At 44.2% G+C, this 22,666-nt stretch overlaps 1 protein-coding gene across 2 annotated transcripts in view; it reads left to right on the forward strand.

Moving 5' to 3' along the window:
• Positions 1-17,515, forward strand: part of NAT9 (N-acetyltransferase 9) — a 38,246-nt gene extending 20,731 nt beyond the window's left edge. For both annotated transcript variants that reach the window (XM_077251499.1, XM_077251500.1), the window contains 4 exons: positions 15,599-15,658; positions 15,736-15,830; positions 15,907-16,053; positions 17,128-17,515. In XM_077251499.1, coding sequence (XP_077107614.1) covers positions 15,599-15,658; positions 15,736-15,830; positions 15,907-16,053 — 302 coding nt within the window. In that variant the 3' untranslated portion in view covers positions 17,128-17,515. The remainder of the gene's footprint in view (positions 1-15,598; positions 15,659-15,735; positions 15,831-15,906; positions 16,054-17,127) is intronic.
• Positions 17,516-22,666: the final 5,151 nt, after the last annotated feature.

Here is a 22,666-nt window from a genome sequence, read left to right on the forward strand (position 1 = left end):
TAGATACACAGCTCAGCAGCCAGTATCATGCAGGATAGGATTAGATACACGGCTCAGCATAGTATCACACAGGATAGGATAAGATACACGGCTCAGCAGTCAGTATCACACAGGAGCAGATTAGATACACGGCTCAGCAGTCAGTATTCCACAGGAGGATTAGATACACAGGTCAGCACAGTATAGGATTAGATACACAGGTCAGCATACAGTATCACACAGTATAGGATTAGATACACGGCTCAGCACAGTATCACACAGGAGAGGATTAGATACACAGCTCAGCAGTCAGTATCACACAGGACAGGATTAGATACACGGCTCAGCAAACAGTATCATACAGGATAGGATTAGATACACGGCTCAACATAGTATCACACAGGATAGGATTAGATACACGGCTCAGCAGACAGTATGACACAGGAGAGGATTAGATACACGGCTCAACATAGTATCACACAGGATAGGATTAGATACACGGCTCAGCATAGTATCACAGAGTATAGGATTAGATGCATGGCTCAACACAGTATCACACAGGATTGGATACACGGCGCAGCAGACAGTATCACACAGGATAGGATTAGATACACGGCTCAGCAGACAGTATCACAGTATAGGATTAGATATACAGCTCAACATAGTATCACACAGGATAGGATTAGATACACAGGTCAGCATACAGTATCACACAGTATAGGATTAGATGCATGGCTCAACACACAGTATCACACAGGATAGGATTAGGTACACAGCTCGGCAAAGTATCACACAGTATAGGATTAGATGCATGGCTCAGCATAGTATCACACAGTATAGGATTAGATGCATGGCTCAGCACACAGTAGAGGATTAGGTACACAGCTCAGTTAGTATCACACAGGAGATGATTAGATGCATGGCTAAGCAGACAGTATCACACAGGAGAGGAGTAGATACACAGCTCAGTAACATACATGGGAGGAGATAACTGCTCAGAGTCAGCACCACAAAGGAGAGGATTAGATTCCCTCTCCCCCTCCCCACTGATACTCGCGGCTCCCTGCTGAGTCCTTCTCCCTCCCGTCCATGGTCTCCTCCTCCTCCTATGACTGCAGGGCTCCTGCGATCATCCTGGAAAGCTGGCCTGGAGCCCACAGCTGCAGTGTGAGCTCCAGGAAGATGGCGCTGGTCTCCTGCCTCTGCCGTGCTGTGGACGGCTCAGGGGGCATGGCCAGACACAGCAGAAAGCAGCTTATAATGGTAGGTATAGAGTCGGCTCCCGACTGCAGATCTCTATGCCCTGGGCTGCCGTAAATGCAGAGTGAAAGTGCCGTGCATCTACACTTACACTCCTGCAAAGCAAAATGGCGGCGCCCAGTGGCTGAAAAAAAAATTAATAATAAAAAAAATGTTAAAGTTAAAAAATGTAAATTTGTATTAAAAATAATTGTTTATATAAACAATCATTTTTAATACAAAAAATAAAATGCGGCACCTTTCCTTTAAGAAACACTAAAAGAAATCAATAACAAAAAATGTGGTAGTCAGTAATGGTTACTTTTTTTAACCAAGCATAGGGGAAAAATTATGGAATCACTCAATTATCATCTTGAGAAATGATTTAATCATCCCAAACATCCTTGATGGGATAAGAAAATTGTCCAAAATATCAACATAAACTTGTTCATTTATTGAAGATGTAATGACAGCCATCTCCCCAGTGCCTTTACCTGACATGCAGTCCATATCAATGACTGTGGAAATTTGCATGTTCTTTTCAGGCAGTCATCTTTATAAATCTCATTGGAACGGCACCAAACAAAAGTTCCAGCATCATCACCTTGCCCAATGCAGATTCGTGATTCATCACTGAATATGACTTTCATCCAGTCATCCACAGTCCACGATTGCTTTTCCTTAGCCCATCGTAACCTTGTTTTTTTCTGTTTAGGTGTTAATGATGGCTTTCGATTAGCTTGTCTGTATGTAAATCCCATTTTCTTTAGGCGTTTTCTTACAGTTTCGTCACAGACATTGACTCCAGTTTCCACCCATTCGTTCCTCATTTGTTTTGTTGTGCATTTTCCTGTTTTGGAGACATATTGCTTTAAGTTTCCGGTCTTGACGCTTTGATGTCTTCCTTGGTCTACCAGTATGTTTGCCTTTAACAACCTTCCCATGTTGTTTGTATTTGGTCCAGATTTTAGACACCGCTGACTGTGAACAACCAACATCTTTTGCAACATTGCGTGATGATTTACCCTCTTGTAAGAGTTTGATAATCCTCTCCTTTCTTCAATTGACATCTCTCGTGTTGGAGCCATGATTCATGTCAGTGCACTTGGTGCAACAGCTCTCCAAGGTGTGATCACTCCTTTTTAGATGCAGACTAACAAGCAGATCTAATGTGATGCAGGTGTTAGTTTTGGGTATGAAAATTTACAGGGTGATTCCATAATTTTTTCCTCAGAATTTAGTGATTCTATAATTTTCCCCTATGCTTGGTTAAAAAAAGTAACCATTACTGACAACTATATTTTTTTGTTCTTGATTTCTTTTAGTGTTTCTTAAAGCCGGAAAGTTGCCATTTGAAATTACTTTAGTTTTGTGCCATGTCTGTGATCTGCTTTTTTTCCACAAAATTGAACAACTGAGTGAACATCCTCCAAGGCCGGTGATTACATAATTTTTGCCAGGGGTTGTAGAACCCAATGGTGAGAGGACTAAACTGCCACTAGAGGCAACATTGCGATTTTGTGGCAGCAGTGCAAAAACCTCAGATCACCAATGCCAAGCGCTGATTTACGTTTATAAAGAAACTGTTGTAAAAACCACTTGCACGTATTCTTTGTCTGCATAGATAGTACTTCAAACTTGGGCAAGCTTACAGACTAATTACAGGCAGATGCCTAAAAAATGTTTCTTGCCAAAATACATAAGGCTATAATAGGATGGAACACTCTTCTGGGCTTTTTTTCCCCTCACAATTACAGTTGTATTTCTAAAAGGGAATCTGTCAACCAGGTTTTTGCTATCTAACCTGAGAGGATTATAATGTAGAGCCAGAGATACTAATTTCAGCAATGTGTCACTTACTGGGCTGCTTGCTATAGTTTTGATAAAATCACAGTCTTATGAGCAGCAGATTATCGGTAGAGGACTAGTAAACCTGCTGCCAGGTAGGCATCCACGTCCCCACCACTGATTGGCATCTTTCTGCCTATTTACAGAGTGCGTGGAAAGCTGCCAATCAGTGGCTTGGGTGGGGTTACACAGAGCTCAGCAATCAGAGAACTGCTAGATCTGCAGCAGTTCTTAGGGTACCGTTACACTAAACGATTTACCAACGATCACGACCAGCGATACGACCTGGCCGTGATCGTTGGTAAGTCGTTGTGTGGTCGCTGGAGATCTGTCACACAGACAGCTCTCCAGCGACCAACGATGCCGAAGTCCCCGGGTAACCAGGGTAAACATCGGGTTACTAAGCGCAGGGCCGCGCTTAGTAACCCGATGTTTACCCTGGTTACCATTGTAAATGTAAATAAAAAAAACAGTACATACTCACCTTCTGATGTCCGTCACGTCCCCCGCCGTCTGCTTCCCCCACTGACTGTGTCAGTGCCGGCCGTAAAGCACAGCACAGCGGTGACGTCACCGCTGTGCTCTGCTTTTACTTTACGGCCGGCGCTCACAGTCAGTGCGGGAAGCAGACGGCGAGGGACGTGACAGACATCAGAAGGTGAGTATGTACTGTGTTTTTTTTTTGTTTTTTTTTTTTTTTTTTTGTTTTTTTTTACATTTACAATGGTAACCAGGGTAAACATCGGGTTACTAAGCGCGGCCCTGCGCTTAGTAACCCGATGTTTACCCTGGTTACAAGCGAACACATCGCTGGATCGGTGTCACACACACCGATCCAGCGATGACAGCGGGAGATCCAGCGACGAAAAAGTTTCAAACGATCTGCTACGACGAACGATTCTCAGCGGGGTCCCTGATCGCAGTAGCGTGTCAGACACAGCGAGATCGTATGTATATCGCTGGAACGTCACGGATCGTGCCGTCGTAGCGACCAAAGTGCCACTGTGAGACGGTACCCTTAATCCCAACTGGAGTGTCCAGTAAAATAAGTGATACATCACTGGAATCAGGGTCCTTACATTATACTGCTCTCAGATAAGGTAGTAAAAACCTGGTGACAAGATTCCCTTTAAGGCCCCATTACACGTTAGCTATTGGTCAAAAGATTATAAGGCTGACAGCCGTTTCTACCAACCCACCCAGACAAAGATAACACAGGTAAACACAAAATGCAGTTTTTCCTATCGCCACGACAGCACCCCTACGAGAGAGGGGATCCGCCCACCTTCCGCACAGGAACCTACAGGATTTAAAGGGGCGGTCCCCCTCATCACTCCAGTTTGGGTTCCTGTCCGGACGGCGGGAGCCTGCAGGCAGTCTTACCCGGGCCTCCATGCCTCTGCGCGGTGTCTTTAGGAACGGCAGAATCGGGGGCTCGGAAGCAGCGTCGGGGGTGTTCTGCTTGCAGACCCCCCCTCGTCTGGCCAAGTGGATCGCGTCCCAGGAGTCGGGCAGTGCCGTCCTGGTCCGCAGTTGAGCGCGGTGCACACCGGCGCTGGTGAACCCGGAAGTAGTTCTTACACTTCCGGGGTAAGTCGGGGGAGGAGCGCTGCAGCGTTGTAAAAGAGCGCCGCCTTTGGAATGATGCGTGCAGCTATGTCCTCAGTCGGGGACGCCGAGCACCCTCATGGAGAGGGAACGGAGCAGCGCAGTAAAAACGGTAGCGGCCGGTCAAGGAGAAGCAGCAGCAGCGTGGTACGGGGGCAACGTGCGAGCGCCCCAGCGTCACAATTGAATCCCACTCCTTCAGAATCGGTATTCACAAAGTCAGCCTTATGGTGAGTGTTAACAAAACTCCTGGTGCTGATATGGTCTGTTATTTGTGCTTTGTTTTAGGGGAAAAAAACAACTAAATCTAAGCACAAGCAATGTGCTCTATGCACGACTCCAATGCCTGACAGTTATACCAAAAGGCTTTGTCAGGCTTGCATATGTCAGACCTTAGAAGAGGAAGCTCCCCTCCGGTCATCAGACCTTAGAGCGGTCATCAGGGAGGAAATAAGCTATTCCCTTAAAAGCAGCCGCCAGGGAAGGTCGGGCAGGGACATATCTCCAGGATCTAGTCTGTCCCTGCAAGAAGGTGAATGTTCCCGCTCCTCATCTCCATCCTCCTCAAATGAAGAGGGAAGGCCTTGTTTCTCGGTGGATAACATGGACACGTTAGTTAAAGGAGTCCGAGCTACCATGGGTGTTACAGAGAGCAAGGAACCAAGGTCCGCACAGGACATAATGTTTGCGGGCTTGTGCCAGAGGAGTCGTAAAGCATTCCCGGTTATGGATACAGTTAAGACCCTTATAAAACGGGAATGGGATAAGCAGGATAAGGGTTTCCTGCCGTCATCAGCCAAAAGGAGGTATCCCTTTGAAGACAATGATCTGGCAGAATGGATGAAAGTCCCGAAAGTGGACGCAGCGGTGGCTTCTACGTCTAAAGCCGGTACTTTGCCGCTGGAGGATGTGGGTTTTCTAAAAGATCCGTCGGATAGGAAGGTGGACATGTTTTTGAAAAAAGTATGGGAGTCATCTGCGGGGGCGTTCAAACCTGCCATCTCTAGCACATGTACGGCTAGATCCGTTATGGTGTGGATATCCCAGCTGGAGGAACAGCTGAAATCCAAGGTGCCCAGAGACAAGATGCTGAACTCCCTTTCGCAAATACGGGATGGTGTGGCATATTTAGCGGATGCATCGGTGGATTCCTTAAAATTAGCAGCGAGATCGGCAGGTCTCTCAAATGCTGCTCGCCGAACCCTATGGCTTAAGACCTGGAAAGGGGATGCCCAGGCAAGAGCTAAACTGTGTACAATACCGTGTAGGAGTGAGTACCTGTTTGGCCCGGTATTGGATGACATCCTAGCTAAGGCTGAGGATAGGAAGAAAGGTTTTCCTAAAACTTTCAATCCTACCTTTAGGAATACCTTCAGAAGACGCTTCCAATACCGAAGACCTTACCACAACCGAGACTGGGAACCAACAGACCCAAAAAACAAAGGTTCGGACTTTAATGCCTCATCATCTTCCTCAAGAAGAAGAAGAAATTATCGCTAATAAAAATCTTCCAGTAGGGGGCAGGTTAAAATATTTCTATGCTCAGTGGGCTAAAATAACTGCAAGCAATTGGGTTTTAGGTATAATTAATTCAGGGTTAAAATTAGAGTTCCGGGAAAAACCTTCTGATTTTTATATCTTGACTGCCCCCGATTCCTTACACCAACAAAAGGCCCTTGAGAAAGAGGTCCAAAAGTTAATACGGAAGAAAGTTATAGTGGAGGTTCCTAAACATCAGCAGGGGAAAGGGTTCTATTCCCCTTTATTTTTAATCTCCAAACCAGATGGATCCTTTCGAACCATCATAAATTTACGGAGATTGAACAAACATCTACAATATCATGCCTTTAAAATGGAATCTATTAAAACGGCAACTAAACTTCTTTTTCCCAGATGTTATATGACAGTCCTGGATTTAAAAGATGCGTATTACCATCTGCCCATTCACCAGGATCATCAACAATTCCTCAGAATGGCGGTGCGCTTAAACGACCAGGTCAGACACTTTCAGTTTACTGCAATGCCGTTTGGTCTATCTATGGCACCGAGGGTGTTTACTAAGGTCATGGCGGAAGTAATGGCCTATGTCAGAGAACATGATACGTTAATTGTACCCTACTTGGATGACTTCCTGGTAGAGGGAAATTCGTTTTTCCAGTGTGGTGGTCGCCTAAATCATGTAATATCTTCCTTACAGGACTTGGGTTGGATAGTCAATATGGAAAAATCAAGATTGGAACCATCAACGACTCAGACTTTCCTAGGTATTCTGCTAAATTCGGAAGAGCAACTATGTTTCCTTCCGGAAGAGAAAAAGCAGAGGATTGTGCACAAAGTCAGTACGGTAACAAAAAAAACAGATCTGACTTTGAGAGACGCTATGTCCCTTCTGGGATCCCTAACGTCTTGCATACCAGCCGTTCAGTGGGCTCAATTCCACACTCGGGTGTTGCAGGCCCAGGTCTTGAATGCAGAGAGCAGTCTTCAAGGGCAATTAAGCGGAAGACTCAGGCTGTCCGCCGCCACTCTACACAGTCTGAGATGGTGGTTAAACAAGCGACATTTAGGAAAAGGAGTGCGCTGGAGTATAGTTCCAGACAACGTGGTTACAACCGATGCCAGTCCAATAGGATGGGGAGCTCATATAGGAGATGTTTAGACTCAAGGGCAATGGTCTCTCTTAGAGGCCCAAGAGTCCTCGAATTGGAAAGAGCTGACGGCAGTAAAAAAGGCCCTTCTCAGGTTACTACCATCTCTGCAGGATTCACATGTAAGAGTCCAATCAGACAACACAACAGTAGTAGCGTATCTCAACCATCAAGGAGGTACAAGGTCAAGATCTCTAATGAACACCACCACAGACATAGCCGAAACCCACTTTCGCTCTCTGTCAGCCGTTCGCATTCAAGGAGAGCTCAACAAAGAGGCAGATTACCTCAGCCGTCATTCTCTGCATCAGGGAGAATGGGTTCTAAGTTGACGGGTGTTCAAACGGATAGTAGACCTATGGGGATTGCCCGTTATAGACCTATTTGCAACGAGAAAGAACAGACAGACCAACAGGTTTGCTTCTCTTCGGGTGGCGGACAAGCCCTGTATAATAGACTCCCTTCAAATACACTGGGATTTCCCTCTGGCTTATGCGTTCCCCCCAATGTGTCTGATCCCTATAGTACTCAGGAAGATCAGGGAGGAGAGGGCGAGAGTGATCCTGATTGCCCCCTTTTGGCCCAGGAGGGCATGGTTCTCGTTACTCAGGACAATGTCTGTGACCGATCCCTGGGTATTGCCAGTCAGTCCGGAGCTTCTTTCGCAGGGTCCATTCCGTTACCCCAATGTGAAATCCCTGCATCTGACGGCGTGGAATTTGAGAGCGAGTTATTGAGGAGAAGAGGGTTTTCAGAGGCTCTGATAGCTACCCTTTTAAATAGTCGGAAAGAGATTACTACCAAGATCTATGCTAAGACTTGGAAAAAGTTCCTTGCCTTCTACCAAAAACCCTTTTCAGGCAAGGTTCCAATTCCGGCTATTCTGGAGTTTTTACAGAAGGGCCGAGAATTGGGCTTGGCAGTAAATACCCTTAGAGTCCAAATTTCAGCTTTAGGGGCGTTATATAACAACGATGTGGCGGGAAATAGATGGGTTTCCCGATTTATTAGGGCCACTGAACGCAGTAACCCAGTGTATATTCCTAGATTACCCCCATGGGATTTAAATTTGGTTTTAGACGCCTTAACAGAACCCCCCTTTGAGCCATTAGATTCTGTCTCCATAAAAAATTTAACTTTAAAAACAGCCTTCCTGGTAGCCCTAACCTCTGCTAGGAGAGTGAGTGATTTACAAGCATTGTCAATTGATCCTCCTTATTTAATGGTCTTTCAAGATAGAGTAGTATTAAAACCGGACCCCGCATACCTACCAAAGTAGCTTCTAAATTTCATAGAAGTCAAGAAATAGTTTTACCATCTTTCTGTGACAATCCGAATTCAGCGGATGAGCAGAAATATCACATGTTGGATGTTAGAAGAGCTTTATTAGAATACCTACACAAAACAGAACCATGGAGGCAGAGTAGGGCTCTGTTTGTTTCCTTTCAGAATCCAAGGAAGGGGGCGACTGTAACTAAGACGTCTACAGTAGCTTCTAAATTTCATAGAAGTCAAGAAATAGTTTTACCATCTTTCTGTGACAATCCGAATTCAGCGGATGAGCAGAAATATCACATGTTGGATGTTAGAAGAGCTTTATTAGAATACCTACACAAAACAGAACCATGGAGGCAGAGTAGGGCTCTGTTTGTTTCCTTTCAGAATCCAAGGAAGGGGGCGACTGTAACTAAGACGTCTATCGCCAGATGGATAAGAGATGCCATATATCTTGCTTATACGGCTAGAGGCCAGACACCACCAGATGGCATCAGGACCCACTCCACTCGAGCCATGGCCTCATCCTGGGCGGAAAGAGTGGACGTCTCCATAGACGTAATATGTAAGGCGGCAACGTGGTCATCTCCTTCCACCTTTTATAGACATTACCGTCTTGACCTATCATCAGAGGCCAATTTAGTTTTGGCCGTTCAGTACTTAGTGCTGTAGTCCCTCCCAGGTGATTGATCTTTGAAAATCTCTCGTAGGGGTGCTGTCGTGGCGATAGGAAAACCGGTGTTTACGTACCGGTAATAGGATTTTACGGAGCCACGACAGCACCCGCACATTCCCCCCCGTAGTTGATCACTGGTTTCTGCACCCTTTGGGAAAAGTGTGCCTTTTAAAAAATCACTCTTTAGAAGGTGATGGTATTTAGTAATGTTTAAGTATATGTGTTTATGTACTAACTCAATGGCGGTGTCCCTTATACTCTGAAACACAAACTGGAGTGATGAGGGGGACCGCCCCTTTAAATCCTGTAGGTTCCTGTCCGGAAGGTGGGCGGATCCCCTCTCTCGTAGGGGTGCTGTCGTGGCTCCGTAAAATCCTATTACCGGTACGTAAACACCGGTTTTAAATGAAGGTTTTTATTATTATTATTGGGACCATTTTGCATAACATTTTGGATCACATTTATCCGGCACTCTATGCTGAGCACTTGCATCGGGGTTTCCCTTTAAATCTCAAAGTGATGTAATTCAGATGAAACCCCCAAGGGATCCATTCACTATAATGCGGCAGCAGAGTTACTCTGGGGTCTTTATGGCCTCTTTTCAGCAGTGTCCTTTTTTTTTTTTTTTTTTTTTTCAAGGTGCACAAAACTATGTCCGATGGCTCTTTTATGCCTCATTATGGAGAATCTTCTGCCAGTTGTTCAGTCTGAATCACGTACTTCAGAGATGTACATGGAAACCCCGGTGTAAGCACTCAGCACAGAGCGCAGGATAAATGTGTGCCGAGCCTTACTGCGATCTTTGGGAGGCAGAATTAAAAAATCAACAGCATGTGAAGAATTGGTTTTATTTATTTTTTTACGCCATTCCTCATGCGGTATAAGTGAAACGATGACTTTATTCTTCGGTTCAGTGCAACTACAGCGATACCAGATTTATGTTTGCTATTTTCTGTTCGACTGCTGTCACACACTAAACACTTTTTATTGCAAAAACACATAGCTGTATTTTGAGAGCTATAGTTTTACTGTTTTTCTGCTGACAGTCATGTGACAGCTTGTTTCTTGCGGGACGAGTCGACTTTTTTATTGGTACCATTTTCTTGCTCTTTTTATTGCTTTCTATTCTAATATTTGGTATGCAGAATAAACAAAAAAAAACTAATTCAGTAATTTTTTTTTTTTTTTTTAATATTGACGTTCTATGTATGGTAAAATTGATAAGGCAGGTTTACTCTTTGGGTCAGTAATATTGCAGCGATAACCACAGTTATATATTTTCTTTTCTTTTTTATATTTTGGCGCTTTTACACAATAAAATCAATATTGAAAATTTTTTTATTTTTTTGTCACTAACTTTTTTTTGGAACAAAACAGAGAAAAGAATGGACTATAAGTAGGCCCGCACAACTAAATATGGTAGAAAAGTACAATATCGTTTATTTAAACACCACAACAAAACAGGTTAAAAGCATTTAAAATACAACACCGTATACAAAAAACACCCCAAAACAATAAAAACCTTTAGGTGCCTTATTCATCATATTGGCTATTGTACCAAAATATATGCTTGATCTCAAGCTGTGCCTTTAATCTTCTCTTTGTTCCCCTTGTCCGCCTTCTATCTTATTCTGTGCGCACTCTCGTTCTTGTTCCCAGGCGCTTGCGCAATGTGACTCATTGGTGAGTCGGTTTTGCGCAGCCGCCACCGATCTCCATGGAGATTACTGATACTTCCGGTATGCTTTTCACTTCACTGAACTGATGCACGCCCCTGTACTTCCGTCACCTGCTTCCGAGCGGCCCAGCTGTCTGCACACCGGACGGTAATTGTTAGCGTATATATATGTGGATTAACCACCACTTCTATCACTTTCCCTGATGAAGCCGCTGCGGCGGCGATACGCGTGGGATTCTTTTTACCCACTCCATTCTTTGTCCTGATGCCGGATATTTTGGCACGGACTTTATCTTAGGATCGTTTGGCCGGATTAGGTATGGGTTCTGGCACAGCTGCCCACTTATTTAGCTGAAGGCTTATATTCATGCGTGCAGCCTAGATCTCAATAAGCTATACACTTTATTATTATCTCTTGCTAGGGCTCCATTAGGTGGCTCGTGCTTTATACGGTGTAGCCACTATAGAATATTATAGCTTTAGGAGCCGTGTGTTTCTAGCTGTGCTAGCTTTCGAGGATACATGCCTATGCACTTTCTTTATTGTGCTTATAAGCTATATGGCCATACGAATTTATTTCTATTATTATTGTTTTGGGGTGTTTTTTGTATACGGTGTTGTATTTTAAATGCTTTTAACCTGTTTTGTTGTGGTGTTTAAATAAACGATATTGTACTTTTCTACCATATTTAGTTGTGCGGGCCTACTTATAGTCCATTATTTTCTCTGTTTTGTTCCATATATAAATTATTGGACTTGGCTCTGCACACTCCTGATTCTTATCTTTTAACAGCTAGAGTGCACCCCTACATACAATATTTGACTAACTTTTTTTAAACTTTTTTTATTTTTCGGCTTATGGAGCTGTATGGCGTCATGGTTTTTGTGGGACAAGATGACTTTTTCAGCAATACCATTTTTACGTACAGTCGACTTTTTGATCGCGTTTTATTCCACTTTTTGTTCGGTTGTATGATGATAAAGCATAGTTTTCGGCCTCGTGCTTTTTTTTGTTTGTTTGTTTGTTTTTTTCTAGTGTTTACTAAAGGTGTTAACCAGTGGGATAGGTTTATAGGTCGAGTTGTTTTGGACGCTGGAATACCAAATATGTGTAGTTTTATTGTTTTGTTTTCTTTTTTTATTAGTACAAAATATATATAAAAATTATTATTTTGTGATATAGATAGATATCTATCTCAATCAAATTTCTTTCTATTTTTTCTTTAAACATAATTTTTATTGATTTTTTTTTTTTAACATAACATTGGATAGGATAACATAGGATAGGATATAACATCAGCAATGACACTGTAAATTGTCAAAAGTTCATATACAAATCTTACTTGTCAGACAACAGGTCCGCATAACTTTTAAAATAGTATATCGATACATAAATAGATCTCCGTCAATGCCATGTAACACTAATTTTGGGGAAACAGTATGAGAAAGAAAAGACAGGCTGAATACATAGGGTAATAGGGGAAGGAAGAGAATTTCTTTTGCTGTATTTTGCATAGTCAAGAGTGTCGTTCTATGGTAATATATGTTGTATCTTTAATCGACATTATACATCTGGAATAGTTCCCAAGACCCCCAACGTCCCGCTCGGATCCTCCAGACAGTACCATTCTGTGTGGCAGAAGGGACTAATCATTCTCGATATTTCATGAGCGCTATAATGAAAACCAATGAACGTTTTCCACAGCGGAAATACTTTCCCTGCTGATTTTCCTTCACTCCTTTCCGGTTCTATTCATTCAATTCCCAGTAAGTGTTTCATCTGGGCTATTAGCATCCCCATCGATGGGATGCTTAGTTTAAGCCATTCGCCAAATAAGCCACGTAAGGCTACAACTAAGAGTGGGTGAATGTTTTTAGGGATCTTTGGTTTAACTCCTGTGGGTTGTGTCTCTGGAGTATTTTATTTTTTTTTATATAGAAAAAGTGTGTAATAAATATATAATCTATAACACACACACACACACACACACACACACACACACACACACACACACACACACACACACACACACACGTACACACACACACGTACACACACACACACACACACACGTACACACGTACACTTAGGGCTTGTTTCCACTTGCGAGAAACACGTCCGTGTCTCGCATGTGAAAACCAAGCTCTGGCGCCGGCACTTTGGAGCGGAGCGTGCAGCTCCATGTGTTGCTATGCGGCCGCACGCTCCGCTCTGGAGTGCCAGCACCAGAGCTTGGTTTTCACATGCGAGACACGGACGTGTTTCTCGCAAGTGGAAACAAGCCCTAAGGGTATGTGCACACGTCTGCATTTTTTTTTCCGTTTTTTTCGCGTTTTTTTTAGCATTCTGCAAGCGTAATTAGCTTGCAGAATGCAAAAGTTCTGTAGCATCGCTTGGAAAACTGACTGACAAGTTGGTCACACTTGTCAAACATACTGTTTGACAAGTGTGACCAACTTGTTACTATAAATGCTGCTTATGCAGCATCTATAGTAAAAGATAGAATGTTTAAAAATAATAAAAAAAATGGTTATACTCACCCAGACGATCTCCTCAGCAGCGTCCGTTCCTATAGATGCCGGTGTGGTTCAGGACCTGTGATGACGTCGCGGCTTGTGATTGGTTGCATGCACTGGAGAGGCGGGAACACTTCGGCGGCCATCAGAGGGTGAGTATAGGACTATTTTTTATTTTAATTCTTTTTTTTTTTTTTACCAATTATATGGTGCCCAGTCCGTGGAGGAGTCTCCTCTCCTCCACCCTGGGTACCAACCGCACATAATCTGCTTACTTCCCGCATGGTGTGCACAGCCCCGTGCGGGAAGTAAGCAGATCAATGGACTCCTAGGTGTGCGGAATCCCCGCAATCCGCATTTTTTAATGAACATGCACAAAAAATGCGGAATACCCTCTAAATAATAGGAGGCATATGTAAGCGTTTTTTTCGCGTTTTTATAGCGAAAAAACGCGAAAAAACCGCGAAAAATCCTGAACGTGTGCACATGGCCTTAGTCCCACTATGGGACTTTCACTTTCTGCAGTCTGATCAGTTATAAGATATAGCAGTGTAGGAGCCAGCCAGCAGGTATTCAGAGTTGTTGTAAGGAGGAAGACCGGGCTGCAGGTACCTGCGTCATGAACTTTCGAGGCTGTATCCAGCGTTGTACAAAGACTTCTGCAGCGCTTTGGGTGCACAGATTTATGGACTAGGGGCTTAGCGGGCAGAACCGGTGACTGTCTGTTGCTGCCAGAAGCTGGACCGTGCTGTGTTGGAATTCTTCTGAGGACATCACGCCGGCCGATGCTGGTACTCCAACTCCCATCAGACTGTATGTGGATAAGGACCAGAGACGACTACGATAAGTGCCATTTAGCTATCAGACTGTCGAGTTAACTCTTTAACCCCCTTGTTTATTGTTCACCGCTCATTGTTTATTAACTCCCTGCGAGGAGACCATTGCCATCCCTTTTGTTAACAAATTAAATAATATTGTTATACAGCCTTGTTCTGCAACCCCTGCATCACTGCATTCCCACACCTGCTTCCATTGTCATAAGGATAACAAAACAAAACAAAAAAAAAACGTGCTGAAAGAAAATGAATTTTGGACACCTCTGCTCTTAGACTACATCAACTTGCATGAAGAGGATCAGTTTGAGGATCATAACTGTGAGCCACTGAAGTGGATTTTATAAGGAACTGACTTTATTTTATTTATAGTGATAGATCCTGGCCCTGTCTAGAGTTTCATTTGTTCAGCTGTGGACTTGTCATTTATCATACAAAACACACACCACATCAGTTCACACTCTTATCATGTGTTGTCTCTATGAATCCTTCCTAATTGGCTTTTCCTTCACCTGACCATGCACAGGCACCAACCTTAATAAATGTCACTGCTAGACACTTCTGCTTCACCCATCTATCTCTTGAAGAATAGTTTTACAATGTGCTAATAGGACGCCAAATAGGACACATCATCACTGGAGTCTGTCCACATTTATCTATTTCAAGATCCTACAGGATCAAACATGTTCGTGTGCATCTGAATGGAGAACTGGTGAATGGATCTTCTGTGTACATGGATAAAGTGGAAAGAAAAAAAACTAATTGCACAATTATCAGTTCTAGAAGTCACTGGGGAGAATGTTACACTTTTCTATTTTGAAGCCCAGTGACAACAATTCCTAGCGTGTTCTCCATTCGACCTCTGGGATCCCTACCAATAAATTGAGAATGACGAGGCTGTTGTGTAACGCTGCTTCCCCTTGACTGTGTTTTCTGCACCACAGTGCCATGGCCACTGTAAACTGCAGTAGGACCCCAAGCAAGTCAGTGCAGATTGGCTAATGTATGGAAAGCTGCCCTGCATTTCATTAGAGAAAACAATTAAATCCTGACTTCCGCTTATTATCATTAGAGTTCTGATTTCCTTTGAGTACAGGGAACTCCTGGGATAGGGTTATCACAAACAAAAAACGTTTCCTGATCAGGAGGTATAACGAGGGAATTACTAAATAAAGCAATGGATGGATTGTATTCCATCTCCCATGTTGAGTCACATTCTAATGCAGGTGCTAATGCCTGTACTCATAATTTCACCAAGTCTGGTCCCATCCCTAATTTATTTTTCCTGGTATTCTAGAGCCCAAATTTCGTCGCAGAGGGTTTGGTGAAGAGTCTGTCCGTCTTATGTTGTATTATGGTGAGTACTGCAGTTTTTACTATGTTACCACAACCACAAGCTGGACTTATTGAGCTCAAGTCACATCTCTGTTATAGGTGCCACAACACTGGGAATTTCTACGTTTCAAGCAAAAATTGGAGAAGAGAACGTAACAAGTATTCGTCTGTTTAACAGATTGCACTTCAGTACGGTGGGTGTTTGTCTGAGCACAGTAATATAGGTCTGAATGCGCTTCGGTCACTGTATAACCTGTCCTCTATTACCAGGTGTCCTATAGCTCAATATTTCAGGAGATGACTCTGCAATGGGAGGTGTCAGAGACTGAAAGGCAATGGCTGTTGGATTCACTTCATGTCACTGTGGAGTCTTATAGAGCAATGAAACAGAACCGAGAAACTGATGCTCATCATTAGGTGAGAGCATGAAGTGTACTCAAGTTACTGGTTACTCAAGTTCTTTGTCTTATGTGTGTACAGTTTCTTGGTCAGATATTGACTTTTCTCCTATACTAATTTATAATGTTACGCTACTTGTGAATTTGTCACAATTATTGCAGAAGGATTTTCAGGGACAATGGGGTCCTAGACTGTCCCTCAAGCTAGGGGAACCCTAGGCTATTTGTGTCTCCCAGATTACCCTTGATGGTGGGTATGCCAGGGTCTTGTACACCGCTATACTCGTATATGAACGCCTATCTGTTCCCTCCCCCACCCAGGGAGGAAGGGACAGAAGTGTATGGAATAACACAAACCAGACATACAGGGGAAAACAGACAGGAATAAAGGAAAACCACAATCCTACAAATACACTTGCAAAATGACCAAGTGGGAATTAAGGGAGGAGTAGGTGTGACAAACTAAAGGCGAGGATAAGGAGGAACTCGCACATTCCAAATCCACACAGAAATCTCCTGAAAACTACTCCATCCTGCGTGCTGCGAACTCTGAACTCTCCTTCAACTCCAAACCAGGAAGTGGTAGGCGATCATTGGCAAAGATAGGAGCAAGGAGGGGGGTTCTTAAACCTGTCCAGAGTAACCAACTCCAATACAATAAGACCAAGAACTCCAGGTGTCCCACTGAGTAGTTTAACTCTTGCAGAAACAAACAACGAAAGCCAGAACTGCTAATAGGACAATGAAGCTGTTCTAACTACCACTGGTGTATGTGTCACCATTTGCTGCGATCGTCTGACCCCATTCTGTCACAGTTTCCCCATGAAAATTTAAAGGGACATTCCTATTTCTGTATACAAAGCTCTAATATATTTTGTGTCAATTTCTACATCAATCTATTCTATTGCAGTCATTGAGTGAGAATCCTCATTTTATTTTAACTTTGAAAGGTGAAAATCTGTCCTAGTCAAGTGATTAATCAGTTGTAGGAGTTGTAAAGCTCTGATACTCTTTCTGTACCATATCCAGGGTTAACAAGCCAAAAATCTGTAATTATAGTATAAAGTAATGTCCGTTTTTTTTTTTTAATTAGGGTCTTCTCTTCCTGTCCCGGAATGTATGTGGTAATTCATGAAACGTGAGGTACCAATTGTATTTCCTTATAATATTTAAGAATGCACAAGTTGTGGAACCAAAGAGCTTCTATGTTTGGACGTACCATTTCTGGAATGTGCTCTATATGTCTGAAGATACAAAGAGAAGTCAAGCAGTGGAAAAGCACCATAATCCTTGGGTAAAATACAGTGCGTCGTTAATAACTTGGTTCACATGATGATCCGGTAAAACTGCGCTTCTTATTATGATTGTGGACTGAGGCGTAGATATGTTTGTTGTCAGAGGATTGTGCCCACCAGAAGTTTTCCTGGAACAAGCAATAGACCCCTTGTTTTGCAGTTTTGATAAAAAGGTCTTTAAAAGCACAGCTTCAGATGCCTCCAGGTTTTTATTATTTATTTTTTACACCCACTGAATTCCCAGGAAAGATCACTGCACATGTACTAGTGTCTCTGTATCAGGGGCACATAGTTCATATTTCCATAACGTCCATTGGTTATGGACCGGTTTCAAACTACCTGCTCAATGAAGACAAGGACCATCCGAACATGAGGACTTGACAACTAAGAGAAGACTTTTGAAATGTCTTCAGTTCGCACTCCCATAATTACCAGCATGTCCAAAGTCTCCTAGCAAACATGTTGGTGAAGATGAATTTGTAGAGAGGGGGTTGAGCGTGCATGTTGCTGTTTCACAACCACTACAGCTGAGTGATAGCACATTACTGTGAGAAAACTCTTCTGTATTTTTGCAACTCTGGCACTGTGTAGCTGAGGCTCCGTAATTTTACACTGCCAGAATGGTGCAGGTATATGAGACGTGCCTCCAACCTCCTAAGCAAGTGGCAGCTTTATATTCTAGCTGATACTGGTGCAGAAGCCTGGATCAGGCATTTCTCCGATCCTGGCCACTTAACCCCTCAGATGTGTGATCAATAGCGACTGAACCATCTTGGTGGTTACCACACCTGTATCTCCCCAATCGTCATGTAATACTGATGTGTTTCAGTGACAGCTGGGGCCTATGTAACAGGTGTCCCAAAAATAATCCATCGTATGGTAACATTTCAAAGAAGGACAGTAATGGGAAGAAACACTGTGGATGTTTTTGCACTACAATCAGAAAAGATGTTGCTAAGAAATCGTTGCATGTTATAGTACAAAGACAGGGGAGGCCCAGCATTTCCAAAGCCCCCTGAAGCATCTCCCTAATGACTAGATAGACTGTTACTAAGGTGCTCTGCCCGGCGTATAGTCCCACAAGATCCAGCACCAACTTTACGCCATATTATTATGCCGGGTGCAGAGCGGTCTACCTCACTAGACTTCCCCACTGTCCTATAGCTCAAAAACTATACATGGTAATGTTACTGGGGGGGGCAACGGGCCCACCAGAGTTGATGTGCAAGGTTGGATTAGAGGTGTTGTGATGATCAGCAAGAGATTCTGCTTTAATGAGATGCGAGTGGGGTTTATATACACCTCTGACTGTAAGGGCTTTATGCCAAAAAGCAAGCAACTGTTTTTTGGGATTATGTCTGGTTTTATTCAGTTTCTCAGGCACTTGGAATGTGTAAGGGGTTTACTGTGTAAAAGGTGCTACGTGATAGATTTAGGGCATATAATGGGGACTGAGATGACAAAATGGATCCTGATTTCTAACATTACTACTAAGCTGTTCTATAAGCCAGTTTGTTACAGCAGCACAATAAGCAGATTAAACGTGTATACCAACTTCTCGCTGCTTCTTAAAATGTTTTCCCCTGGTTTTGTTTTTTTTTCTTTAGCAGGAAGGCCATTATTTGCAGTTAGAGACAAGCAATTAAATTTGAAGGAGTCTGGGTCAGCGGCCACATCTGTAGTCTGTAGCCGCCAATTGGGAGCCCTACAAACTCCCTCCTACCTGGAGATATTCCTCATGATTAGTAAGCCTGTTATGACATCATGTTTGTGTTACACCACAATAATGACAAAACTCCGGATCGACTTGAAACTCAAAAGAGCTGCTTGGGATACAAGCAGGAATGAGGCAGTTTGTTGGGCTCCCTTCTCGAGTCCCTGGCCACTGACGTGGCTGCTGGTGAATTAATTCACCTCTACTGGTAGTCCGGTCCATGTTGATTGGTAATATATGATTGGTTTTGGGTTCCTGTTTAAAAGCTGGATACCTCCTATCACTGTGGTGTGTAAGTTCATGACTTACAAAGTGATAAAATGAAAAGTAAAAGGCCCTCTTCGGAGGTCCGGCAGGGATAGGCAGGTGCGTCACCCTTGACTTCTTCTTGGGCCTTTTACAGATGTCAGTATGTCCGGTACATGTGGTGACACTTTTCACACATACCGGGGACACTTACACATGTAGACCCATTCAAGTGAATGGGTCTGTGCATCTCAGTGTGTTTCCCCGGACTGTGTGTCCGTGAACAAATTATGCTGACATGTCTGTTTTGGGTTTTTTTTCTTTTTTTTTTTCTTTTTACAGCAGCATGGGATGCAAAATGTCCTGTACACACTGATGACATCCATGTGTCATCAGTGTGACCCATATCGGTGGTTGAGAAGCTGCAGTACTGTTAGCGCTGTTCCCTGGTGCCGTGTGCTGAAGTCCCCTCTTATCATTCTCCATTGCTCTGCCAGCAATCAGCATGATCAGGGGAGAATGTTGAGAGTTGTATTCGACTGATAACAGCGAGAGAAAGCAGCGGCTGATGGGAGTATTCATCAGCCGCTTACACTATAAATAAATGAAAAATCCGACTTGGGTTCCCCTGTATTTTTGATAACCAGCCTGGCAAAACGGACAACTGAGGGCTGCAACCCTCAGCTGTCAGCGTTGGCAAGGCCGGTTATCAAGAATAGAGGAGTCAGGGGCGTGGCTATGTAGCAGAGGAGAGAGGACGCACCCTGTGAGAGCTCCTGGAATCCCGAACTTATCCTGCCATTAAAGACCCCTTTTTAACAAGTTATACCTGCCGGTATCAGAACCCCTGGACCTTGGGAGGCTTGTGACCTCTGCGGAAGGGTGCTGTGAGGATCCGGGACGTCGGGAGCCGAGGAGACCTGGATGGACAGAGGGATCTACGTGTAGTGGTGGCCATTTTCTAAGTGCGCGCTCCGACGGGACGCGGCGCCAACCTCCATCAGCGGCGGGACTCTTCCCCCCCCCCCCCCCCCTTGGGCTCCGGGAGTGTCCCGACATCTGCGGGTGAGTGCTGTGGAACTCTGGTGCACCGGGAGTCGGAGGACCTGGGCGGGCGGCGGTGCCTGCATGGGACAGCGGCCATTTCGAAAGCGCGCACCCTGACAGGAGGGGAAGCGACGCTACTTGCCATCCTTGCGGTGCTGCTCAGGAGGAGAGCATACATCCTGAGACAATAAGGGGATGTGCGGTGTGTGCTCTGGAAGATTGGGCCCTGCACTCCCCGATTAGGCTACGTTCACATTCGCGGCGCCGCATGCGTCATGCGCCCCTATATTTAACATTGGGGCGCATGGACATGCGTCGCACTTGCGTTTTGCGCCGCATGCGTCGCTGCGGCGCCCGCGTCCAGCCGCAGAGGACGCAGCAAGTTGCATTTTTGCTGCGTCCAACTTTCGGCCAAAAAGGACGCATGCGGCGCAAAACGCAGCGTTTTAGCGTGCGTTTTGCCGCGTTTTTGTTTGTGTTGTGCGCTGCGGCGCCGACGCTGCGGCGCACAACGCAAATGTGAACGTAGCCTTAGATAGACACTCAACCTGCCAGCGCCATTAACCCCCTCCCTGCTGCTGCCCTGTGGAGATTGTGAGCCCGCTCTGGTGCACAGAAGATTTAAAGCTGCTACATTTACAATTTTTAATATCCCATCTGTCTATCCAGAGTCACTTTAGGATATAAACTCTGCATTCAACCCTGCTGTGTCCGCGACTGGAACTTGGATTCTCCATAAATACAATTGTAATCATTTTGTGGAACCTTGTTGCTGTTAGCCATGCACCATTCCAAGGGAGCAGGAGCTGCTGACAAATTAAAAAGGTATGCCAGGGATGATCCCCCTGATAGTGTACGAACTCTTAGAAACAACCCCTCACAGGCCCAGCGTAAAAACCGCCTCTCTGATGGTAATGAGGAGGGTGAACAAGACTAATTGACTCTTAAACAGGCATCTGAGCAATTAATGCAGGCTATATCCCTAACTAGATATCTCTTACTGAAAAAATAGAGGATGTGCATACTGAGGTGGGTCGTCTGCGGCATGATATGCAGGCCATGAGGGGGCGCATTACAGAGGTGGAAACGAGTGTCCCACGTAGAAGATACCATCACCCCTATGGTGGCTAAACTGACGAAAGTGGCTGGCTCTATAAACGCCTGGAAACAAAAGGCAGACGATTTGGAGAACAGACTACGCCGAAATAATATCCGAATTATTGGCCTGCCGGAACGTTCGGAGGGTCAGCAACCTAAGCAATTTCTGGAAGACTGGCTCAGGGCCTCTCTGGGGGATGAATTTTCCTCAACATTCTCAGTGGAGAGGGCCCACAGGGTCCCTACAAGACCTCTCCCCCCTGGAACTCCACCTCGACCTTTTCTGGCGCATCTCCTTAACTGTAGGGATAGGGATGCTATTCTTCTTTTGACACGGCAAAAAGGCCCTATCAAATTCAACAATGCTACAATTTCGATTTTTCAGGACTTTTCAATGGAGCTCCAAAAACAGCGGGCACGGTTTATGGAAGTCAAGAAGCAACTTACATTTTTGTCTCTATCTACTCTATGCTCTATCCAGCTTGACTCCGAATGTCCATGAAGGTTCTTCCATATACTTTACAGACCCAGCGGATGTAACTGAATGGTTACGGTCCCACAAGGTGTCTAATGCAAAAGAATCCTAATATACCCATAATCCAACAAAATCTTTGTCTAATGGCTATACAAGCGGAGCTCTCTATACGGGCGCCGAGTTCATCAGCAATACCGGACGCTGGATTCAGTGAGGGTATCCCCTTTTCTATCTGATTGTAGAAGTACAGGACTTCACTCCTATACTGTTCTGTATTTGCTCTGTTTTGTTCTTTATATTAGTTTTGTCTGTTATGTGTGTAAAGTCGCCGCCAACAGCATTTTTGTGCTCTGTGTGATGTCTCTGAACTTTGCCCAAGTAATAATGCACATTATTCTTTCTTTTAAATATAAGTATGGGATCTGAGATTATATGTATGACCTGGAATATACGGGGTATTAAAACTCCCCGGAAGAAAATGTAAGGTATTTTCACAGATTAAACGTTATCATCCTCACGTTGTAGCACTGGTGGAGAAACACCTGACTAGGGATACAGCCCGATGTGTACAAAATCCATGGGTCCAGTGGTTTATACACGCATTCCACACTAGCTATTCGAGAGGGGTTTCTCTGTTAATACATAGAGATGTCAGATGGGAAGCCAGGGAGGCTCGGAGGGATCCTGAGGGTCGCTTTGTCTTTGTGCATGCATTAATCATCTCTCGTGAATATGTGATATTATGTGTCTATAACCC

Source organism: Ranitomeya variabilis, chromosome 4 (assembly GCF_051348905.1).
Source record: "Ranitomeya variabilis isolate aRanVar5 chromosome 4, aRanVar5.hap1, whole genome shotgun sequence".
Lineage (NCBI taxonomy): Eukaryota > Metazoa > Chordata > Amphibia > Anura > Dendrobatidae > Ranitomeya > Ranitomeya variabilis.